The sequence below is a fragment of the Natator depressus genome, chromosome 2 (assembly GCF_965152275.1).
Source record: "Natator depressus isolate rNatDep1 chromosome 2, rNatDep2.hap1, whole genome shotgun sequence".
In the NCBI taxonomy this organism is placed as follows: Eukaryota; Metazoa; Chordata; order Testudines; family Cheloniidae; genus Natator; species Natator depressus.
In genome coordinates, this window is record NC_134235.1 from 233,524,217 (window position 1) to 233,542,549 (window position 18,333).

Here is an 18,333-nt window from a genome sequence, read left to right on the forward strand (position 1 = left end):
CCCCAAAGAACTTACGGACAAGACAAAGGGTTGTGGGGGGAACAGAGGCAAAGAGAGGTGAAGTGACTTGCCCAAAGTCACAGAGAAGGTCACTGGCAGAGAAATGGGAATGCCCCTGGTCTTCTAAGTGTTGGTCCACTGCCCATTCACTAGCCCAAGCTGCCTTTCCAGCTAGTGTCTAGCAGTTAATGCTCTTGCTAGTTCTGTTTATTCATCCCCAGTTGTCTTAGCTGTCGACTTTGGTGCCCTCTGATGCATTGAGACCCCTTGACAGACACAAGCTGGAAGCCAAGTAGAGCTGGTGACCGTGGGTGTTTGACAAATTTTAAACTGCTCCCCTATCATCACACTAAAAAGGGACCTGCCACCTCCTCCCGCTGTGATGTAGTCAGGGATAGAAAACCCAGACATGCTGCAGACAAAGGTAAATGTTGACCATATGTCTAGGCTGCAAGGTGCAGACTGGAGATAACTGGCTAACAGAGCAATAGGTGCACTAATCAATAACAGAGCCTGACATAAGGAGTTGTTCTTTGCCTAAAACCCTAGGCCAGCCTCTGCTTTTGAGGCTAGGCTTTTGTAATCAGCAAAAATTCCATTCGGGCCTGCTGCAAAATAATATCCTTCTTGAATAAAGAAAACCACAAAACTTTATACAACCTTTGGCAGAAATAACAGACAGCACATTACCATGGCTCTTCAAACTCACACCTCATCCATGGTTTTCAGGCACATTTTGTGCCTGGTGCAACTGCAGCCAGAGCACAGCCAATGCTATCACTTGTTGCTATTAATATCACAGCAGTGCCCAAAGGCTGCAATCAGGAGCCAGGTCCCCACTGAGCTATGTGTGGTACAAATACAGGGGATGACACCGCTTCTATCCCAAAGAACTTGCAATCTAAAAGGGCAAACCGAGGTGAAGTGAGGGAGGAAGGGGGATATAACATAAGCTAAGAGCAAAGTGACCAGGGACTGTTGGAATAAGGGGGTATGGGGGAAGGGAAGGAAGGAGAAATAGGGAAGGGGAGAAGAGAAGGGAAAAAGCATAATGAACTGGTTGCATGAGGCTGAGGGAGATCAACAACTAAGAGTAATAGAGCAGGAAACTGCTGGTCTCTAAGGGCTCAATTCTTTCTCTTGCTAAGGGCCCTTTACACTGCTCTGGAGATATAAAGGCGCCCTAAGCCAGGCCAGAATGGCTCCAGGGGTTTATTCTTGACATAAAGGGTTTTCCAGCTGGTGTAGAGCTCCAAGAATGGACCTATACTGTCTTTTCTCCTGGCCCTGGGTGGGGAGGGAGGAGGCGCGGCCAGAGCTCTCTGTGACCCAGTTACTCTCAGCTGCTGGTGGCCCTTAGGGAGCTGTTGAGCATAAATTAAAGTAGTTTTGAAGAAGCTCTGATTGATCTGAGATACAGGCTTCCCGCAGTTGCCCCAAGAATGTGAAGAGCCCAAGGTGTCTCAAAGCTCCCCTGGGCCCTCTTACCACTTCCTGCGCCTGGCTTAGTAAAGGAGGAACTGAGAATCTGGGCCCAGATTTCAGAGCGGAGTGAAAGACGTCAGAAAATGACACAGGCTCCTCCCAGTTGCTACTGTTTCCCATGCAGAGGAGGGGCAAGCGAGGCTGCTGGGCCTTGTGCTCTTGGCCAATTCTTTTGGGTCCAGAGCTGGAGACAGGGAAGCTGATATACTGGCTACTGCGTGTGCTGGCTCCTTTGGGGAAGGATCCCCAAGTAGAATCCAAGCATGCCGTAGGTGCAGGGCTCCTCTTCATGACTGTTCCTCAGAGGCTTGTGGGCCATTCCTCTCCTCAGCATGGACTTCTCCCAGAAATAAGATCCCAAAGTGTCTTAAACGAACCAAAGTTTGTTAGAAAATCAAGAGATCAAATTATCTCCAAACACAGAAGACAGACCTAGCTCTAAACCTGCAGCCAGGCTTACCTGCATAAGTAGGGTTGCCAACCCTCCCAGTTTCGCCAGGAGTCTCCTAAAATCAGGCCCTATCTCCTGGATGCTACTGCAGCCAAACTGGGAGATTTGGGGCACTAACAGTCCAGGAGTGCAGTCGGGCTAAGGCAGGCTTCCTGCCTGCCCTCGCTCCATGCTGCTCCCTGCGGCCCCTGCTGGGTGTGGGGGGGCAGGGAGTCTCCGTGCACTGTCCCCAGCCTGAGCGCTGACTCCACTGCTCCCATTGGCCAGGAACTGCAGTGCCTGTGGGCAGGGGCAGCGTGCGGAGCTCCCTGGCTCCCCCCGCCCAGAAGCCGATTCCAGAGGTATGTGCTGATCACTTTCGGGAGCCACCCGAGGTAAGTGCTGCACCCCTCACCCCCTCCCACACCTCTCACCCCCTCCCATACCCCCTCTGCCCCAGGCCAGAGCCTGCACCCCACACCCAAACTCCCTCCCAGATCCTGCACCCCCTCCTGCACCCCAAACCCCTGCCTCAGCCCAGAAACCACACTCCTCACCCCCTCCCGCACCCCAAACCTCTGCCACTGCCCAGAGCCCCCACCCAAACTCCTTCCCTGAGCCCACACCCCCTCCCACACCCAAACTCCCTCCCAGAGCCTACACCCCGCACCCCCTCTTACACTCCAACCCCCTGCCCCAGGCTCAGCCCTGAGCCCCCTCCCGCACCCAAACTCCCTCCCAGAGCCCACACCCCACACCCCCTCCTGCACCCAAACTCCCTCCCAGAGCCTGCACCCAAACTTCCTCCCAGACCCCACACCCGGCATCCCCTCCTGCACCCCAAACCCCTGCCCCAGCCCAGAGCCCGCACCTTGCACCCAAACTCCCTCCCAGAGCCTGCACCCCCTCCCACGTCCACATTCCCTCCCAGAGCCCACACCTCCTGCACCCCAACCGCCTGCCCCAGGCTCAGCCCAGAACCACCTCCTACACTCCGAATCCCAAGACCCCACTCCCCAGCCCAGAGCCCGCATCCCCTCCTGCATCTCAATCCCCTGCCCCAGGCCAGTGAAAGTGAGTGAGGGTGGGAGAGAGTGCGCAACGGAGGGAGGGGGGCTGGAGGGAGGGGGGCTGGAGTGAGTGGGGGGCAGGGTCTTGGAGAAAGGGCGGGGCAAGGGTGTTTGGGTTTGTGCCATTAGACAGTTGGCAACCCTGTGCGTAAGGCTAAATCTTCTTAATTTGAAAAGAGATTGAGAGAACCAAAGTCTTACCTCTTTACAGACCTAGTGTTTCACTCAGCCACCTCTCAAGGCTTCTGCCTGTCAATGTTCCAGCCTCTCAGAGCACCAGCTCCCTGATGTCTGTGAGTGCATCTACCCTTTTTTTTTAATTTAACATTATTGTCATACTATGTATACTCCCTAGTTATTCTGATGTGTCCTTTTTACCATGCTAGCCAGAAAGGCATCCACAGCATTAGCCTTGTGCCAGTAACTTGTGTGCAGGGCACTAGCTCAGGAAGGGATTTAATCCATCCTTTTCTCTGATAACCCATTGTATACCATATTTAAAGCTTCCCTACACCCACAGGGCTGCTGTTATTTTCCTTATTCCTTTTTGTTTCTTCTATCTTTCTCAGAGGTCCTTTGACCTTTCATAGGTGGGTGAGTAACAATATATTACTTTGCTTTGCTTACCATTTGGTCATAATAAAGTTCAGTAGTATAGCTCTTCTTGCCTCAGCCCCCAAATTAGTATCGCCCTTGATACCTGGCCACAAAGCAACTCTGTCCTCCCAGGCTGTAGACGCTATTGCGTGTTGTCACAGATCTGGCCTGGTGCTCCCTTCCAGCCACCAACTGGACTTCTGTGAGGAGAAGCCAAGCCCCTGGGTCCTTGGATCTCCAGGTGTTCTACATTTCCATCCAGAGCTTGAGCTGAATCTGCCACTGCCCCAATCTTGGGGTCCCAACGCACCATTTCAAGGCATAGGACTTCTATCTGGCACTCCCTTCTGAGAGCTGGAACCAGCTGTCCAGCTGCTTTACCCCTCTGGGTGCAATGGTGACACACCCTCTCCCAGAACTCGACCCCAAAGGACTGATGTTTCTGGTTTACAGTTTACCTCTCTCCAGAGACACGCAGTAACTGTGAATCATTTAACACATAGAGAGACAATTTGCCCAGTGTCTAATGCATTTGTCAGGAAAGCAGACTTCGACTCCCTCAGGGAGGGGATGGGTAGGATCCCCTGGGGGACTAACATGAAGGGGAAAGGAGTCCAGGAGAGCTGGCTGTATTTCAAGGAATCCCTGCTGAGGTTACAGGGACAAACCATCCCGATGAGTCGAAAGAATAGTAAATATGGCAGGCGACCAGCTTGGCTTAATGGTGAAATCCTAGCAGATCTTAAACATAAAAAAGAAGCTTACAAGAAGTGGAAGGTTGGACATATGACCAGGGAAGAGTATAAAAATATTGCTCAGGCATGTAGGAATGAAATCAGGAGGGCCAAATCGCACCTGGAGCTGCAGCTAGCAAGAGATGTCAAGAGTAACAAGAAGGGTTTCTTCAGGTATGTTAGCAACAAGAAGAAAGCCAAGGAAAGTGTGGGCCCCTTACTGAATGAGGGAGGCAACCTAGTGACAGAGGATGTGGAGAAAGCTAATGTGCTCAATGCTTTTTTTGCTTCTGTCTTCACTAACAAGGACAGCTCCCAGACTGCTGCGCTGGGCATCGCAACATGGGGAGTAGATGGCCAGCCGTCTGTGGAGAAAGAGGTGGTTAGGGACTATTTAGAAAAGCTGGACGTGCACAAGTCCATGGGGCCGGATGAGTTGCACCCGAGAGTGCTAAAGGAATTGGCGGATGTGATTGCAGAGCCACTGGCCATTATCTTTGAAAACTCGTGGCGAACGGGGGAAGTCCCGGATGACTGGAAAAAGGCTAATGTAGTGCCAATCTTTAAAAAAGGGAAGAAGGAGGATCCTGGGAACTACAGGCCAGTCAGCCTCACCTCAGTCCCCGGAAAAATCATGGAGCAGGTCCTCAAGGAATCAATCCTGAAGCACTTACACGAGAGTAAAGTGATCAGGAGCAGTCAGCATGGATTCACCAAGGGAAGGTCATGCCTGACTAATCTAATCGCCTTCTATGATGAGATTACTGATTCTGTGGATGAAGGGAAAGCAGTGGATGTATTGTTTCTTGACTTTAGCAAAGCTTTTGACACGGTCTCCCACAGTATTCTTGTCAGCAAGTTAAAGAAGTATGGGCTAGATGAATGTACTATAAGGTGGGTAGAAAGTTGGCTAGATTGTCGGGCTCAACGGGTAGTGATCAATGGCTCCATGTCTAGTTGGCAGCCGGTGTCAAGTGGAGTGCCCCAGGGGTCGGTCCTGGGGCCGGTTTTGTTCAATATCTTCATAAATGATCTGGAGGATGGTGTGGATTGCACTCTTAGCAAATTTGCGGATGATACTAAACTGGGAGGAGTGGTAGATACATTGGAGGGCAGAGATAGGATACAGAGGGACCTAGACAAATTGGAGGATTGGGCCAAAAGAAACCTGATGAGGTTCAATAAGGATAAGTGCAGGGTCCTGCACTTAGGACGGAAGAACCCAATGCACAGCTACAGACTAGGGACCGAATGGCTAGGCAGCAGTTCTGCGGAAAAGGACCTAGGGGTTACAGTGGACGAGAAGCTGGATATGAGCCAGCAGTGTGCCCTTGTTGCCAAGAAGGCCAATGGCATTTTGGGATGTATAAGTAGGGGCATAGCGAGCAGATCGAGGGACGTGATCGTTCCCCTCTATTCGACATTGGTGAGGCCTCATCTGAAGTACTGTGTCCAGTTTTGGGCCCCGCACTACAAGAAGGATGTGGATAAATTGGAGAGAGTCCAGCGAAGGGCAACAAAAATGATTAGGGGACTGGAACACATGACTTATGAGGAGAGGCTGAGGGAACTGGGATTGTTTAGTCTGCAGAAGAGAAGAATGAGGGGGGATTTGATAGCTGCTTTCAACTACCTGAGAGGTGGTTCCAAAGAGGATGGTTCTAGACTATTCTCAGTGGTAGAAGAGGACAGGACAAGGAGTAATGGTCTCAAGTTGCAGTGGGGGAGGTTTAGGTTGGATATTAGGAAAAACTTTTTCACTAGGAGGGTGGTGAAACACTGGAATGCGTTACCTAGGGAGGTGGTAGAATCTCCTTCCTTAGAAGTTTTTAAGGTCAGGCTTGACAAAGCCCTGGCTGGGATGATTTAATTGGGGATTGGTCCTGCTTTGAGCAGGGGGTTGGACTAGATGACCTCCTGAGGTCCCTTCCAACCCTGATATTCTATGGTTCTATGATTCTATGATTTGCTCTTTTATACCCAATCATATAAAGCACAAAAGAGGACAGCTCATACAGAACAATAAACTTAACCGCAGTGCCCCTCACTAGCTAACCCTTTTCTTGGGAGTCCTTGGGGACCCTCAGTATCGAGGAAGGCAGGCAGTCTCATGCAGGCTCTTATGTGCTGGATTACTTCTGCCTCGTGGACTGGAGAAAGTGGCACTGAAGTAGAACTGGTTCTGCCCTTCTGACAACCTTCAGGCCCCTGTAAAATGACTTCTAGTTCAGCCTCCTGCCGGGTCACTGGCCCTAGTTATGTGAATTCCTTGCCAAGGCAGCCTCCCCACAACTAAACCAGTTCTTCTGGCCAGGGACCCATCTTTTGTCTAGGGTGAATAAATGTCCAGCGTTTGGGTACTTAAAGTCAACTACACTTTGTCAACCCTGTATCTCAGTGGTTCTCAAACTTTTGTACTGGTGACCCTTTCACATAGCAAGCCTCTGAGTGCGACCCCCCCTAATAAGTTTAAAACACTTTTTTATATATTTAGCACCATTATAAATGCTGGAGGCAAAGCGGGTTTGCGGTGGAGGATGACCACTCACGACCCCCCAGGTAATAACCTCATGACCCCCTGAGGGGTCCCGACCCCCAGTTTGAGAACCCTTGCTGTATCTCTACATATTGGGGCTTTGGCTGAATATGGAGGCAAAGGACAACAGATAAGATTACAAAGAAGAACCTTCAAAATGGAGTTTGTAGAATGGTAAAGATAGATACATAGGGATTGCTTGATATTAGGCTATATTCTGTTCTCAGTCACCATGAAGTCACACTGAAGTCAATGTTGGTTGTAATAGACAGCAGTACTTGGCTCCTAATGGCGTTTTTTTGTTGCCCTACTTATTTTCTCTACTTTTCACTGTGACTGTCAGCTAATTTCAAACTTGATGTAAATGTGTGCTGCTTATGCCAGAACTCAGTTTGGCATTAATGGTGTTACTCTTCTCTTTCTTTTCAAATAGAGTTTATTCTGAAGTGAAGTCAGTGTTTGACATTGGCATAACGTCTTGTGCTTCAGTATTTTGGAAATATTCATAGGTAAACTGAAGCGTTCTGGCCCAGCTTCCACTGAAGTAAATAGCAATAATCCCCTGGACAATGCAAGCAGGGCTGGAAACAAAGAATTATTTCCTGAGTAAATGTAAATTCCGGATTCTTTTTAAACTCTCTGCTGGAATAAATTGGTGCAGCTTCATGAAAATCAGAGAACTGGCCCTTTGTTTCATTGTTCTTTCCCTGCTCTACATTAAACAGTTAGCAATGTCATCAGCTGCTGCAGGGGAGACAGAACTTCTTCCAGGGCATGATTCTCATCTCCCTCACACTGTTCTGACACTGGTGTAATTCCACTGACTTCAGTGGAGTGACTCCAATTTTGCACTGATTTAAGAGGGAATATAAACAGAGCATAGGTCTAATAAAATAAGCAAGAAAAGAGACTGGTTTTTCAACCAATTTCTTTGAACTGTATTTGTGATGTTTAACTCTGGGTATGTATCTACTACTAATTTGGGATTTTAAACTGCTTTAAAAAAAGAAATAGATTTTCCATTCACTTTTAAAATAGGATGTCTTGAACTTGTTTGTGATATCCACCTTGGCTTGTATTTGAATAGAATATGAGTTTTAAGCCTCTTGGGACAATGTCTGGTTTTGTTATGGTTGCTAAATCTGGTTCTTTTCCAGGTTAAATTTGGCTGGCTTGACGGAGTAATCCACCATTCCATGGACCAGATGACTAGAAAAGCTGGTTAAATTTTTGAAGCAGTTAAATGTTTTCTTTTGGGATGATCAAGTTACAGAAATTGTATCGCCAATTTTCCAGATTAAAAAGTAGTTTAAGTTCAAGGGGCTGAAAAGCTAAGAGAGCAGAAATTCAGAGAAATTGCAACAAACGTGAAAAATTATAGTATATTTAAAATTCTACAACTGGCTGTCAGGCCAGACACCAGATGATAAGTATACATTAATTTGCACAAGAAATATTAAAGAAATTATTTTTCATTTTTTCAGGAAATATTATTGTCAATAATATGAAAAGAGCCTACAGATTATCGGTTTGTTAGAAAAGTATCTTAACCTTCCTGACAATAAATATCTTGCATGCTGTATGTGAAAGCATGAGTCCTAGTGCATATGGGCTACAGAGGTTCATCTGGTTCATGTTGACTCCAAGATATTTGCTAAAGCCCTGGCCAGCAAAATAGGAGCCGCTTATGGGGCTTTGACTATTGCCATTGCTCCTACTAAAGACGATTGTGGAAGACGCTCCCGTAACACGTGCGTTTGCATGTCCTTCATCCTTTAGACTACAGGAAGCAGGGCCCAGTCGAGGAAACCAGAGACTCTCTATTTAACTGAACCCACCTGCTGCCAGGCTCAAGATTCCCAGTGCTGCTTTCTATGTCAGCTGAAGTGGTATGGGAGAGCAAAATGCTACCTGTCTGTGCCAGGGACAGGTGAGGTGTATTGTGGTGCAAGTAAGAGGGATAATAAATAGGGTCTTTCTGTTAAACAGGGAGGAGTAGGGGAAATCTAGGACACACCTGTGAGCTGTGATAAAAGGGGAGACATACTAATCCACCTTGGGGCTCAAATTATGATCTCCATTGAATAGTGAATATCCCTAGAGCGTTTCCAGCTGTCTCTGTGGTGGGACTTATGACCTATGCCTAAGGCTATGAGTTGGTCACAGCTTCTGTGATTTTAGGTGACCTCTGTGACTTCAGCCGCGGGCTCAGCTCTCAGTCCTGGGAAGCGGGGCTCCAGCTGTCAGCCCCACACTGCGGGGATCAGGCTTCTGTGATTTATTGTTTATTGCCTGCAACCTGCCCATGACTTTTACTAAAAATACCCGTGACAAAATGTTACGCTTCCCCTCTGCCTTCCCCCACACCACAGGTTTAGTAACATCGTCTCAGCTAGAGCTGGTTCAGTATTAGAAGAAAAAAGCAAAACAAAAACCACCTGATGCACAAATAGGTTTGTGAATAAAGGTGCTGAGTTTGATTTGCTGTGACACAAACTCATATTTGTCATCACTTGCGAGTGTGTAGATAAATCATCGAGCATTCACAAATCCTGTTTATGAAGCACCAAAGTTTCTTAAGGATAGGGTCACATAAGACAACAAACACAGTGAAATGGTCAAAGGAAACAGTTCATAAACAACCCATAGGTTGAAAAATATTCGTGCAAAGTATTCAGTGAATGCTTGGGAATAAACAATGCATTGAAAAAAAAAGGCTCAGTTCATGAATGATTCCTTAACTAGAAACAGATCTTAATTCATAACAAGTAGTTCAACCACTTCTAATCCGAACTGGTTCTGATACACTTATTCTGGGACTTGACATTAAAAGGGCCCTTGACTGGATTGCAGGATGCATTTTGTTTGGATTTTTGCATGTCTTTAATCTTTCATGCATGTCTCTAAATCTCCATTGCCAATATTATATTCTGCTCAAATGGATTTTATATCAGAGGAGAAATTTGGCAGCTATAGCTTGTTAGCTGTTATTCAGGGCTTGTCTACAGATACAGTGCTGCAGCAGCAAAGCTGCACCAACGCGGCTACGCCTCTGCAGCGCTTAGTGAAGAAGCTACCTACACCGAGAGAGCTTCTCCTGTCAGTGTAGGTACTCTGCTTCCTGGAGAGGTGGTAGCTATGTCAACGGGAGAAGCCCTTCCATCAACATAGCACTGTCTACACCAGAAGTTTGGTCAGTATAACTGCATTGCTCAGGGGTGTGGAAAATCCATACCTCTGAGCAACATAGTTATACCGAGGGAAGTCTGTAGTGTAGACCAAGTCTCAGTAAGTGCAAGGGAGAGGAGTCAACACATAGATAAATTTTATGTGAGCAACAAGTTACTTCTTTGTCCACCTAGATCTGTCAATGCTTGGAATTATTAAAGTTATGAATTTTGTTATAGTTTCATTAGGATTTAAAAACTAATTAAAAAAAATGATAACAGACCATCCTTGCCTTTAGCACTTCTGTCATTGTGATCCACAGTTTACCAGCAGTTCAACTATTTGCGCTGCATCCAAGAGTGCTAAAGGAGTTGGCGGATGTGATTGCAGAGCCATTGGCCATTATCTTTGAAAAGTCATGGTGATCCGGGGGAGGTCCCGGAGGACTGGAAAAAGGCTAATGTAGTGCCCATCTTTAAAAAAGGGAAGAAGGAGGATCCAGGGAATTACAGGCCAGTCAGCCTCACCTCAGTCCCTGGAAAAATCACAGAGCAGGTCCTCAAGGAATCAATTCTGAAGCACTTAGAGGAGAGGAAAGTGATCTGGAACAGTCAGCATGGATTCACCAAGGGCAAGTCATGCCTGACTAATCTCATTGCCTTCTATGATGAGATAACTGGCTCTGTGGATGAGGGGAAAGCAGTGGACATGTTATTCCTTGACTTTAGCAAAGCTTTTTGACACGGTCTCCCACAGTATTCTTGCCAGCAAGTTAAAGAAGTATGGGCTGGATGAATGGATTATAAGGTGGATAGAAAGCTGGCGAGATCATTGGGCTCAACAGGTAGTGATCAATGGCTCCATGTCTAGTTGGCAGCCGGTATCAAGTGGAGTGCCCCAAGGGTTAGTCCTCAGGCCGGTTTTGTTCAATATCTTCATAAATGATCTGGAGGATGGTGTGGATTGCACCCTCAGCAAGTTTGCAGATGACTCTAAACTGGGAGGAGAGATAGATGTGCTGGAGGGTAGGGATAGGATACAGGAGGACCTAGACAAATTAGAGGATTGGGCCAAAAGAAATCTGATGAGGTTCAACAAGGACAAGTGCAGAGTCCTGAACTTAGGACGGAAGAATCCCATGCACTGCTACAGACTAGGGACCGAATGGCTAGGCAGCAGTTCTGCAGAAAAGGACCTAGGGGTTACAGTGGACGAGAAGCTGGATATGAGCTGGATATGTGCCCTTGTTGCCAAGAAAGCTCACAGCATTTTGGGCTGTATAAGTAGGGGCATTGCAAGCAGATCGAGGGACGTGATCGTTCCCCTCTATTCGACATTGGTGAGGCCTCATCTGGAGTACTGCGTCCAGTTTTGGGCCCCACACTACAAGAAGGATGTGAAAAAATTGGAAAACATCCAGCGGAGGGCAACAAAAATGATTAGGGGACTGGAACACATGACTTATGAGGAGAGGCTGAGGGAACTGGGGATGTTTAGTCTGCGGAAGAGAAGAATGAGGGGGGATTTGATAGCTGCTTTCAACTACCTGAAAGGGGGTTCGAAAGAGGGTGGATCTAGACTGTTTTCAGTGGTAGCAGATGACAGAACAAGGAGTAATGGTCTCAAGTTGCAGTGGGGGAGGTTTAGGTTGGATATTAGGAAAAACTTTTTCACTAGGAGGGTGGTGAAGCACTGGAATGCGTTACCTAGGGAGTTGGTGGAATCTCCTTCCTTTGAGGTTTTTAAGGTCAGGCTTGACAAAGCCCTAGCTGGGATGATTTAGTTGGGGTTTGGTCCTGCTTTGAGCAGGGGGTTGGACTAGATGACCTCCTGAGGTCCCTTCCAACCCTGATATTCTATGATTCTATGAACTCCTTATTTCTGCCCCTTTGGCCAGATTACTGCATATAAACTGAAGCTGGTTGAGGCATTGTCAAAAATTAAAAATGATCTGGTCAGATGGCATGAATTATCCTTAGCTTTCTAACACGGGATCAATCTCATTAAGATAGTGGATGCCACAATGTATTACATCCTCTTTAGATGTCCCTTTTTTAATCTTCTGAAAAGGGATTTGAGAGAGATAGAGAAAACATTTGTTAAATTTACTTGAAAAACAAAAGGATCAGACTTTGGTTGAATAAATTACAGACACCAGATCAGAAGGGGGATTGGCATTTCCTAGTTTGCAGCTGAATAATTAAGTATGCCAATGAAGAGTAGTTGAACTAGCTTAATGGAGCAGAGAAGGGGCCTTTTATGTTGTAGTTACATTTAAAGTCCTTAATTTTATTAGAGATCATATCTGCCACAGATTTAGACCAAGCCTGCAGAAAAGGATTATTGGAGGCTTGATTTGTTCTACCACATGGATTTCTCCTTTGTCTGATAACACTGTATTTCTTTTGGAGTGTAGTCAAATGGCTCACTGAGATCAGTGGAAAACTCCCATTTACTTCACTGTAAGTAGTATTAGTCCTATCAAAAAGACAACTGAGTCTGTTCTTTTAGGGAGTGAGGTGGCAAGGGATTGCTGGAGCCTCTGAGGATATGGTAATTTAAATAGCTGCATAGATTATTTCAAATCACTAGTTTTTTGCACTTTGGTCTCTATCTTGCAAGTCTTTGCAGTATATAGAGCTGCTGCCATTGAGTCAGAATGTGGAGTGTGGCTGCATACACCAGAGATCATCCTCTATTTTGAATGTCAAATATATGAACTGCAGGGACAGATAAAGCTGTGCTGGACCCGGAATTGCTGATTTGTGGGAATACGTTTATTTAGTTCTGAATTGGAACAGAACCAAGAATTTTCAAATTTCCCATAAAATGAAATCCCCCTTCCCCAAAAATGGTTTTAGGTCAATTGAAATGTTTCATTTTGATTTTGACATTTCAATTTATGTTAGCTGTGCTAAAATAAGCAACAAAGAAAAGAGAGGTAGCTAACCTGGAAGAGAGAGCCAATATTAGATTTTACTACAAGGTAGGTAAGACCAAGCTCTTCATGATTAAGGGCAAAAAATAATATAATGACAGTTTTTGACTGGATAGAGAGAGATGCCTATACAGTTGTGTAATAATGGTCATTTGGTTAGTCAGCCCCAAGTTTGGGGTTCTTTGTAAAATAAGATAATTAATAATCTCCAAAATTATTCCCTTTCAGACAAAGATGAGCAGAAGAGAAAAAGGAGTATGGAGATTCAAAAAAGGACCAACGAAAAGCCTGAGCGGTAAGCAAAAAAGAATAGGAGAGGAATGATAAGACTAAGAGGAGAGGGGGGAAAAGGAGAGAGAGGGAGGGGTTGAAAGGGCACCACAAGATGGGTCTGAAGGGGTACCCCAGAAAAGGTTACCTGATGGGGAATTTAACTCATTATTCCGATACTTCCAAAAATGGGGACCATATATCTCAAAACTTCTCAGTTGTTTCTGTTGTGAAACATTAGTCCTTCCATTGCCTGCAAACTGCGCAAATCAGAGCACCATTCTTTGATAGTTGGACACACTTGAGACTTCCACCATTGCAGAATTAGACATTTGGCTATGATCAGAGCTCTACCCAACCATAATTTTTCAAAAGATTTCAGTTTCCAAGATGGATTGGTTAGGCCTAAAGTGGCGCAGTGAGTGTGATCCATCAGATCCCCCCTTAGTGGTCTCTTTTCTAAGCTGAACTGTCCCAGTCTTTTAAATCTCTCCTCATATGAAGGTTGTTCCAGGCCCTGAATTATTTTTGTGGCCCATCTCTGTACCTTTTCCAGTTCTAATATAACTTTTTTGAGATGGAGTGACCAGAACTGCACACAGTATGCAAGGTGCAGACGTACCATGGATTTATAGAGTGGCATTCTGATATTTTCTGTCTTATTATCTATCCCTTTTCTAATGGCACCTAAGATTGTTAGATTTGTTTACTGCTGCTGCACATTGAGTGGAAGTTTTCAGACAACTATCCACGATGACCCCAAGATCTCTTTCTTGAATGGAAACACCTAATTTGGACCCCATTGTTTTGTATGTATAGTTGGGATTCTGTTTTCCAATGTGCATTATTTTGTGCTTACTAACACTAAATTTCATCTGCCATTTTGTTGCCCAGTCATCCAGTTTTGTAACTCTTCACAGTCAGCTTTTTAACTATCTTGAGTAATTTAATATTGTCTTCAAACTTTGCCACTTCACTGCTTACCACATTTTCCAGATCATTTATGAATATAGTGAACAGCACAAGTCCAGTACAGATCCTTGGGCAGCTGAGGCAGGAATACATACTAGACAATGGCCTGGGTAGACAGTGTAACTTTTTCAGAAATCACCAACGGCCTGTGGGTCTGGTGTGGCAACGAAATCTGGAATAAACTGGTGTGGCAGAGCATGTTTAAGTTGAAGGTACTGACATTCCTCCTTTGGGTGGTGAGTTGATCCCTAAGGTGAGGAAAGAGCACAAAAGAATCACTTTCAGTTATATGGTTTATGCTCAAAAACCTTTCTTTAATCCAATCAGACCACAGAATGGATGTATGTGCAATTAAGATTCTGGAATTATCTCAGATTGAAGTCTCTGAATGTAACAAGGGATGACACTTCAATTTAAAAGCCAACATTTCAATGCTTTCAATGTTTTCAGAATATAAAATAAAAGAAATTTTCAGCAAAGTCATTTTGAAACAAAAAATCAAAATGCTCCATTCCAAAAATGTAGAAACTGAGGGTATGTCTACACTGCAATAAATAATCCATGGTACTGAGTCTCAGAGCCTGGGTCAGCTGACTCAGGCTCGTGGGGCTCAAGCTGCGGGGCTATAAAATTCCAGTGTAGAAGTTTGGGCTCTGGCTCGAGCTCTGAGATCCTCCCCATCTATGGGGTATCAACTCCTGGGCTCCAGCTCAAGCCGAACATTTACACTGCAGTTTTGTACCCTCACAGCCCAAGTCCTGTGAGCCCAAGTCAGCTGACCCAGGTCAGCCACGGCCATGCAGCACATCTTTGATCTCAGTGTAGACAAACCCTGAATGTTTTGACCTTCTCACAATATTCATTTCTATTTATTTATTTATTTATAAATGAAATTTCATCAAAATCTACATGTTCCCACAGGGAGCTTCCATTTCAACAAAACAGCATTTTCTGATGGGGGAAAAAGTCTGTCAGAAAATTTTTGACCAGCTCTAGGGACAGACCAGGGAGCTTTAGATTGCTGCAGACAGTAGGCTCTGGTTATTGTGTGCTACCGTGTTTAAATACAAAGAATGTAACTGTTATATACAAACTCTCCATGTCTTCATGCAAAGAACTATGCACTGCAGGGAGGGCAAAACTGCTGCACTCCATTGCAAGTGAGTGGAGGCCAAATGTGGATGCACATAAGATGCAACACGAGATATAGCTCTCTACACTTAGGCTCTGATTCTCAGTTCATCTGTTTCTAGACATGGAGAATGCACAAGGTAGTTTAAATTACTGTTGCATTCTCCATGTTCGGCAGCAGCAGGGAGCATACCTGGGCCCCCTGTTTAAATTACAGCAGCCACAGGGTGGCTCTAACCTATGCCCTGATTCCCATTGCCCTCTAAGAGCACTGAGAAGCAGAGAATAGCAGTTGCACAATGCGCTTCCCTCTTCCCCTCCCCCCTCAGCATTCCCCCTACATCCAGGGCTGGGAGCAAGGCTGCTGTAGAGTCTTAAGGCCACCTCTGAGCTGGCATTAGAAACTTCCAGTATGAGGGGTATTCTCCAGGGGACTTTTCTGCCTCTTTTACAATTCCTTTATGCCACCAGAGAAGCATGAAGGGGTCTTACTGTAAAATAGAATTGGGCCCTAAATCTCAAGTCCTGTTCAAGCCTGCATATTTTCTCTCAAGACTGCATGTTAATAAAGGAGTGGGGGGGGGGGGGGGGAGAGGGTGAGAAAAGAGCAGATGTGTCTGAGGCATGGGCTTTAACACAATCCTTATCATGCTAATGAGGGATTTAGTTTCACACTTTTGTCTTTGGTGTTATTCCTGCTCCTGGCCAAGAGTAATTTGGTGGCCCTGCAGCAGCTCTCATTATGCAGGATCAATTTTCCCTGTGCTCTCTCTGTCCTGCTCATCTCTTTCACCTTATGCTTATATATGCAACGTTCTGTATCCATGCCATGCAGCATCAAATCCCCCATGACTCTAGTACTATGTTCATTCATAGATCCAGAAATGTCAAGAAGAAGTGAAATTAGCCCACTCTTTACCCTGCTACTTTCTGGGTGAAATGTAACACCTTTTATAGCTTTCATTACCCAGCTGTAACGTAATGAAATATAATTCTGTTCTTATTAGCTATTGGGAGGTTTCATTTTCCCAACAGTCAAATATTTCAGAAGAATATAGAAAGCTGGATCTGGCTGCAAAGATTGACAATAAGTCTAATGTAAAAAAAACAAAAACAGGACCAGATTCAACTCTATAGTAATAGGTTGCAACTCCCAATGAAATAAGCTAAGTGCCAAATATGCTAATTTTGTTCACTATACAGACCCATAATGCACATTCAAACTTTCTCCAATTTGAAAAGGAGTACTTGTGGCACCTTAGAGACTAACCAATTTATTTGAGCATAAGCTTTCGTGAGCTACAGCTCACTTCATCGGATGCATACTGTGGAAAGTGTAGAAGATCTTTTTATACACACAAAGCATGAAAAAATACCTCCCCCCACCCCACTCTCCTGCTGGTAATAGCTTATCTAAAGTGACCACTCTCCTTACAATGTGTATGATAATCAAGGTGGGCCATTTCCAGCACAAATCCAGGGTTTAACAAGAACGTCTGGGGGCGGGGTAGGAAAAAACAAGGGGAAATAGGTTACCTTGCATAATGACTTAGCCACTCCCAGTCTCTATTCAAGCCTAAGTTAAATGGAAATGGCCCACCTTGATTATCATACACATTGTAAGGAGAGTGGTCACTTTAGATAAGCTATTACCAGCAGGAGAGTGGGTTTGTGTGTGGGGGGGTGAGAAAACCTGGATTTGTGCTGGAAATGGCTCAACTTGATTATCATACACATTGTAAGGAGAGTGATCACTTTAGATAAGCTATTACCAGCTGGAGAGTGGGGTGGGGGGAGGTATTTTTTCATGCTTTGTGTGTATAAAAAGATCTTCTACACTTTCCACAGTATGCATCCGATGAAGTGAGCTGTAGCGCACGAAAGCTTATGCTCAAATAAATTGGTTAGTCTCTAAGGTGCCACAAGTACTCCTTTTCTTTTTGCGAATACAGACTAACACGGCTGTTACTCTGAAACCTTTCTCCAATTTGACAAGCCTGTCCCAGGTACTGGAGTTTTTAAATTTCTTTTGGATTTACTCCAGAATCTCAGATTGACAGATTATTTAAACATTGTAAAATGTTTTACTTGGCTGAAAGGTGAATATTTTGGTTTTAATGGAAGAGACTTTGGGGACCTGATTTTCCATGGCCTTGTACCTTGCATAGTCATTTATATCTTTGCAAAGAGGGTACAAAACATTACAGTGGGAGGAGACTTTCAAAGGCACAGTGAGGCACCCAACTCTACTGACTTTGAAAATCTCCCCCTATGTGACAGATTCTGCATTCTGTCCTGGTTCCTTTTATGCTGCTCTGAAAGTGGGACCTCAGAGCTAGTGAAACTGGTCCCACAGTATTCCTCCAGCATAAGGGGCTCTTTTGCTCAGCATAAAATAACTCCACATCTCATTCCCCAACAGCAGTCCCCCGTGCAAGGAACCTATCAAGGAAGGGAGATTTGCACCTAGAGTGTACTGCACACCAGCTATTCTCAGCTGCTGAAATAGTCCTTGGTAGGCTCCCAGGCAACTCAAGAACATGGGACACACAAAAGTATCTTAAAGCCACCTATGCACTCTATCCTGATCTTGTGTCAATCACAGCTTGGTGACTCAGTCCCAAATATTCTGATTTAATAATATTTTTCACTCCCTCTGCACATGTGCAAGGCTCCAATCCTGCAAATCTCTTAAGCACATGCTTAACTTAACTAAAAAATACATTATCTTCTTAGCCAAGATGCAAGGCAATAGAAAGTCTCTGTTATGTCCAGGTTCTTTCACTAAGTAGCTTGTAAAACCTACTTTTCATCATCAGATAAGGACTGATCAGTTGCATGATGATCCTCGGTGCTGGAACAGTTTCTCCTTGTTAAAATCTCAGAACTCTGGTTATTACTTTTTCTAAATATCATGCTTCATGGTTTCTTCCCTTGGACACAAACGACAATGGGTTTTTTGTTCTGTAGATGAAGTGGCACTATGTCAACGTTTTCTTGAA

At 45.1% G+C, this 18,333-nt stretch overlaps 1 protein-coding gene across 7 annotated transcripts in view; it reads left to right on the plus strand.

Moving 5' to 3' along the window:
- The first annotated feature begins 13,186 nt into the window (after positions 1–13,186).
- SVIL (supervillin) overlaps positions 13,187–18,333 on the plus strand; it is a 236,771-nt gene continuing 231,624 nt past the window's right edge. For all 7 annotated transcript variants that reach the window (XM_074946163.1, XM_074946164.1, XM_074946165.1 and 4 more), the window contains exon 1: positions 13,187–13,253. In XM_074946163.1, coding sequence (XP_074802264.1) covers positions 13,193–13,253 — 61 coding nt within the window. In that variant the 5' untranslated portion in view covers positions 13,187–13,192. The remainder of the gene's footprint in view (positions 13,254–18,333) is intronic.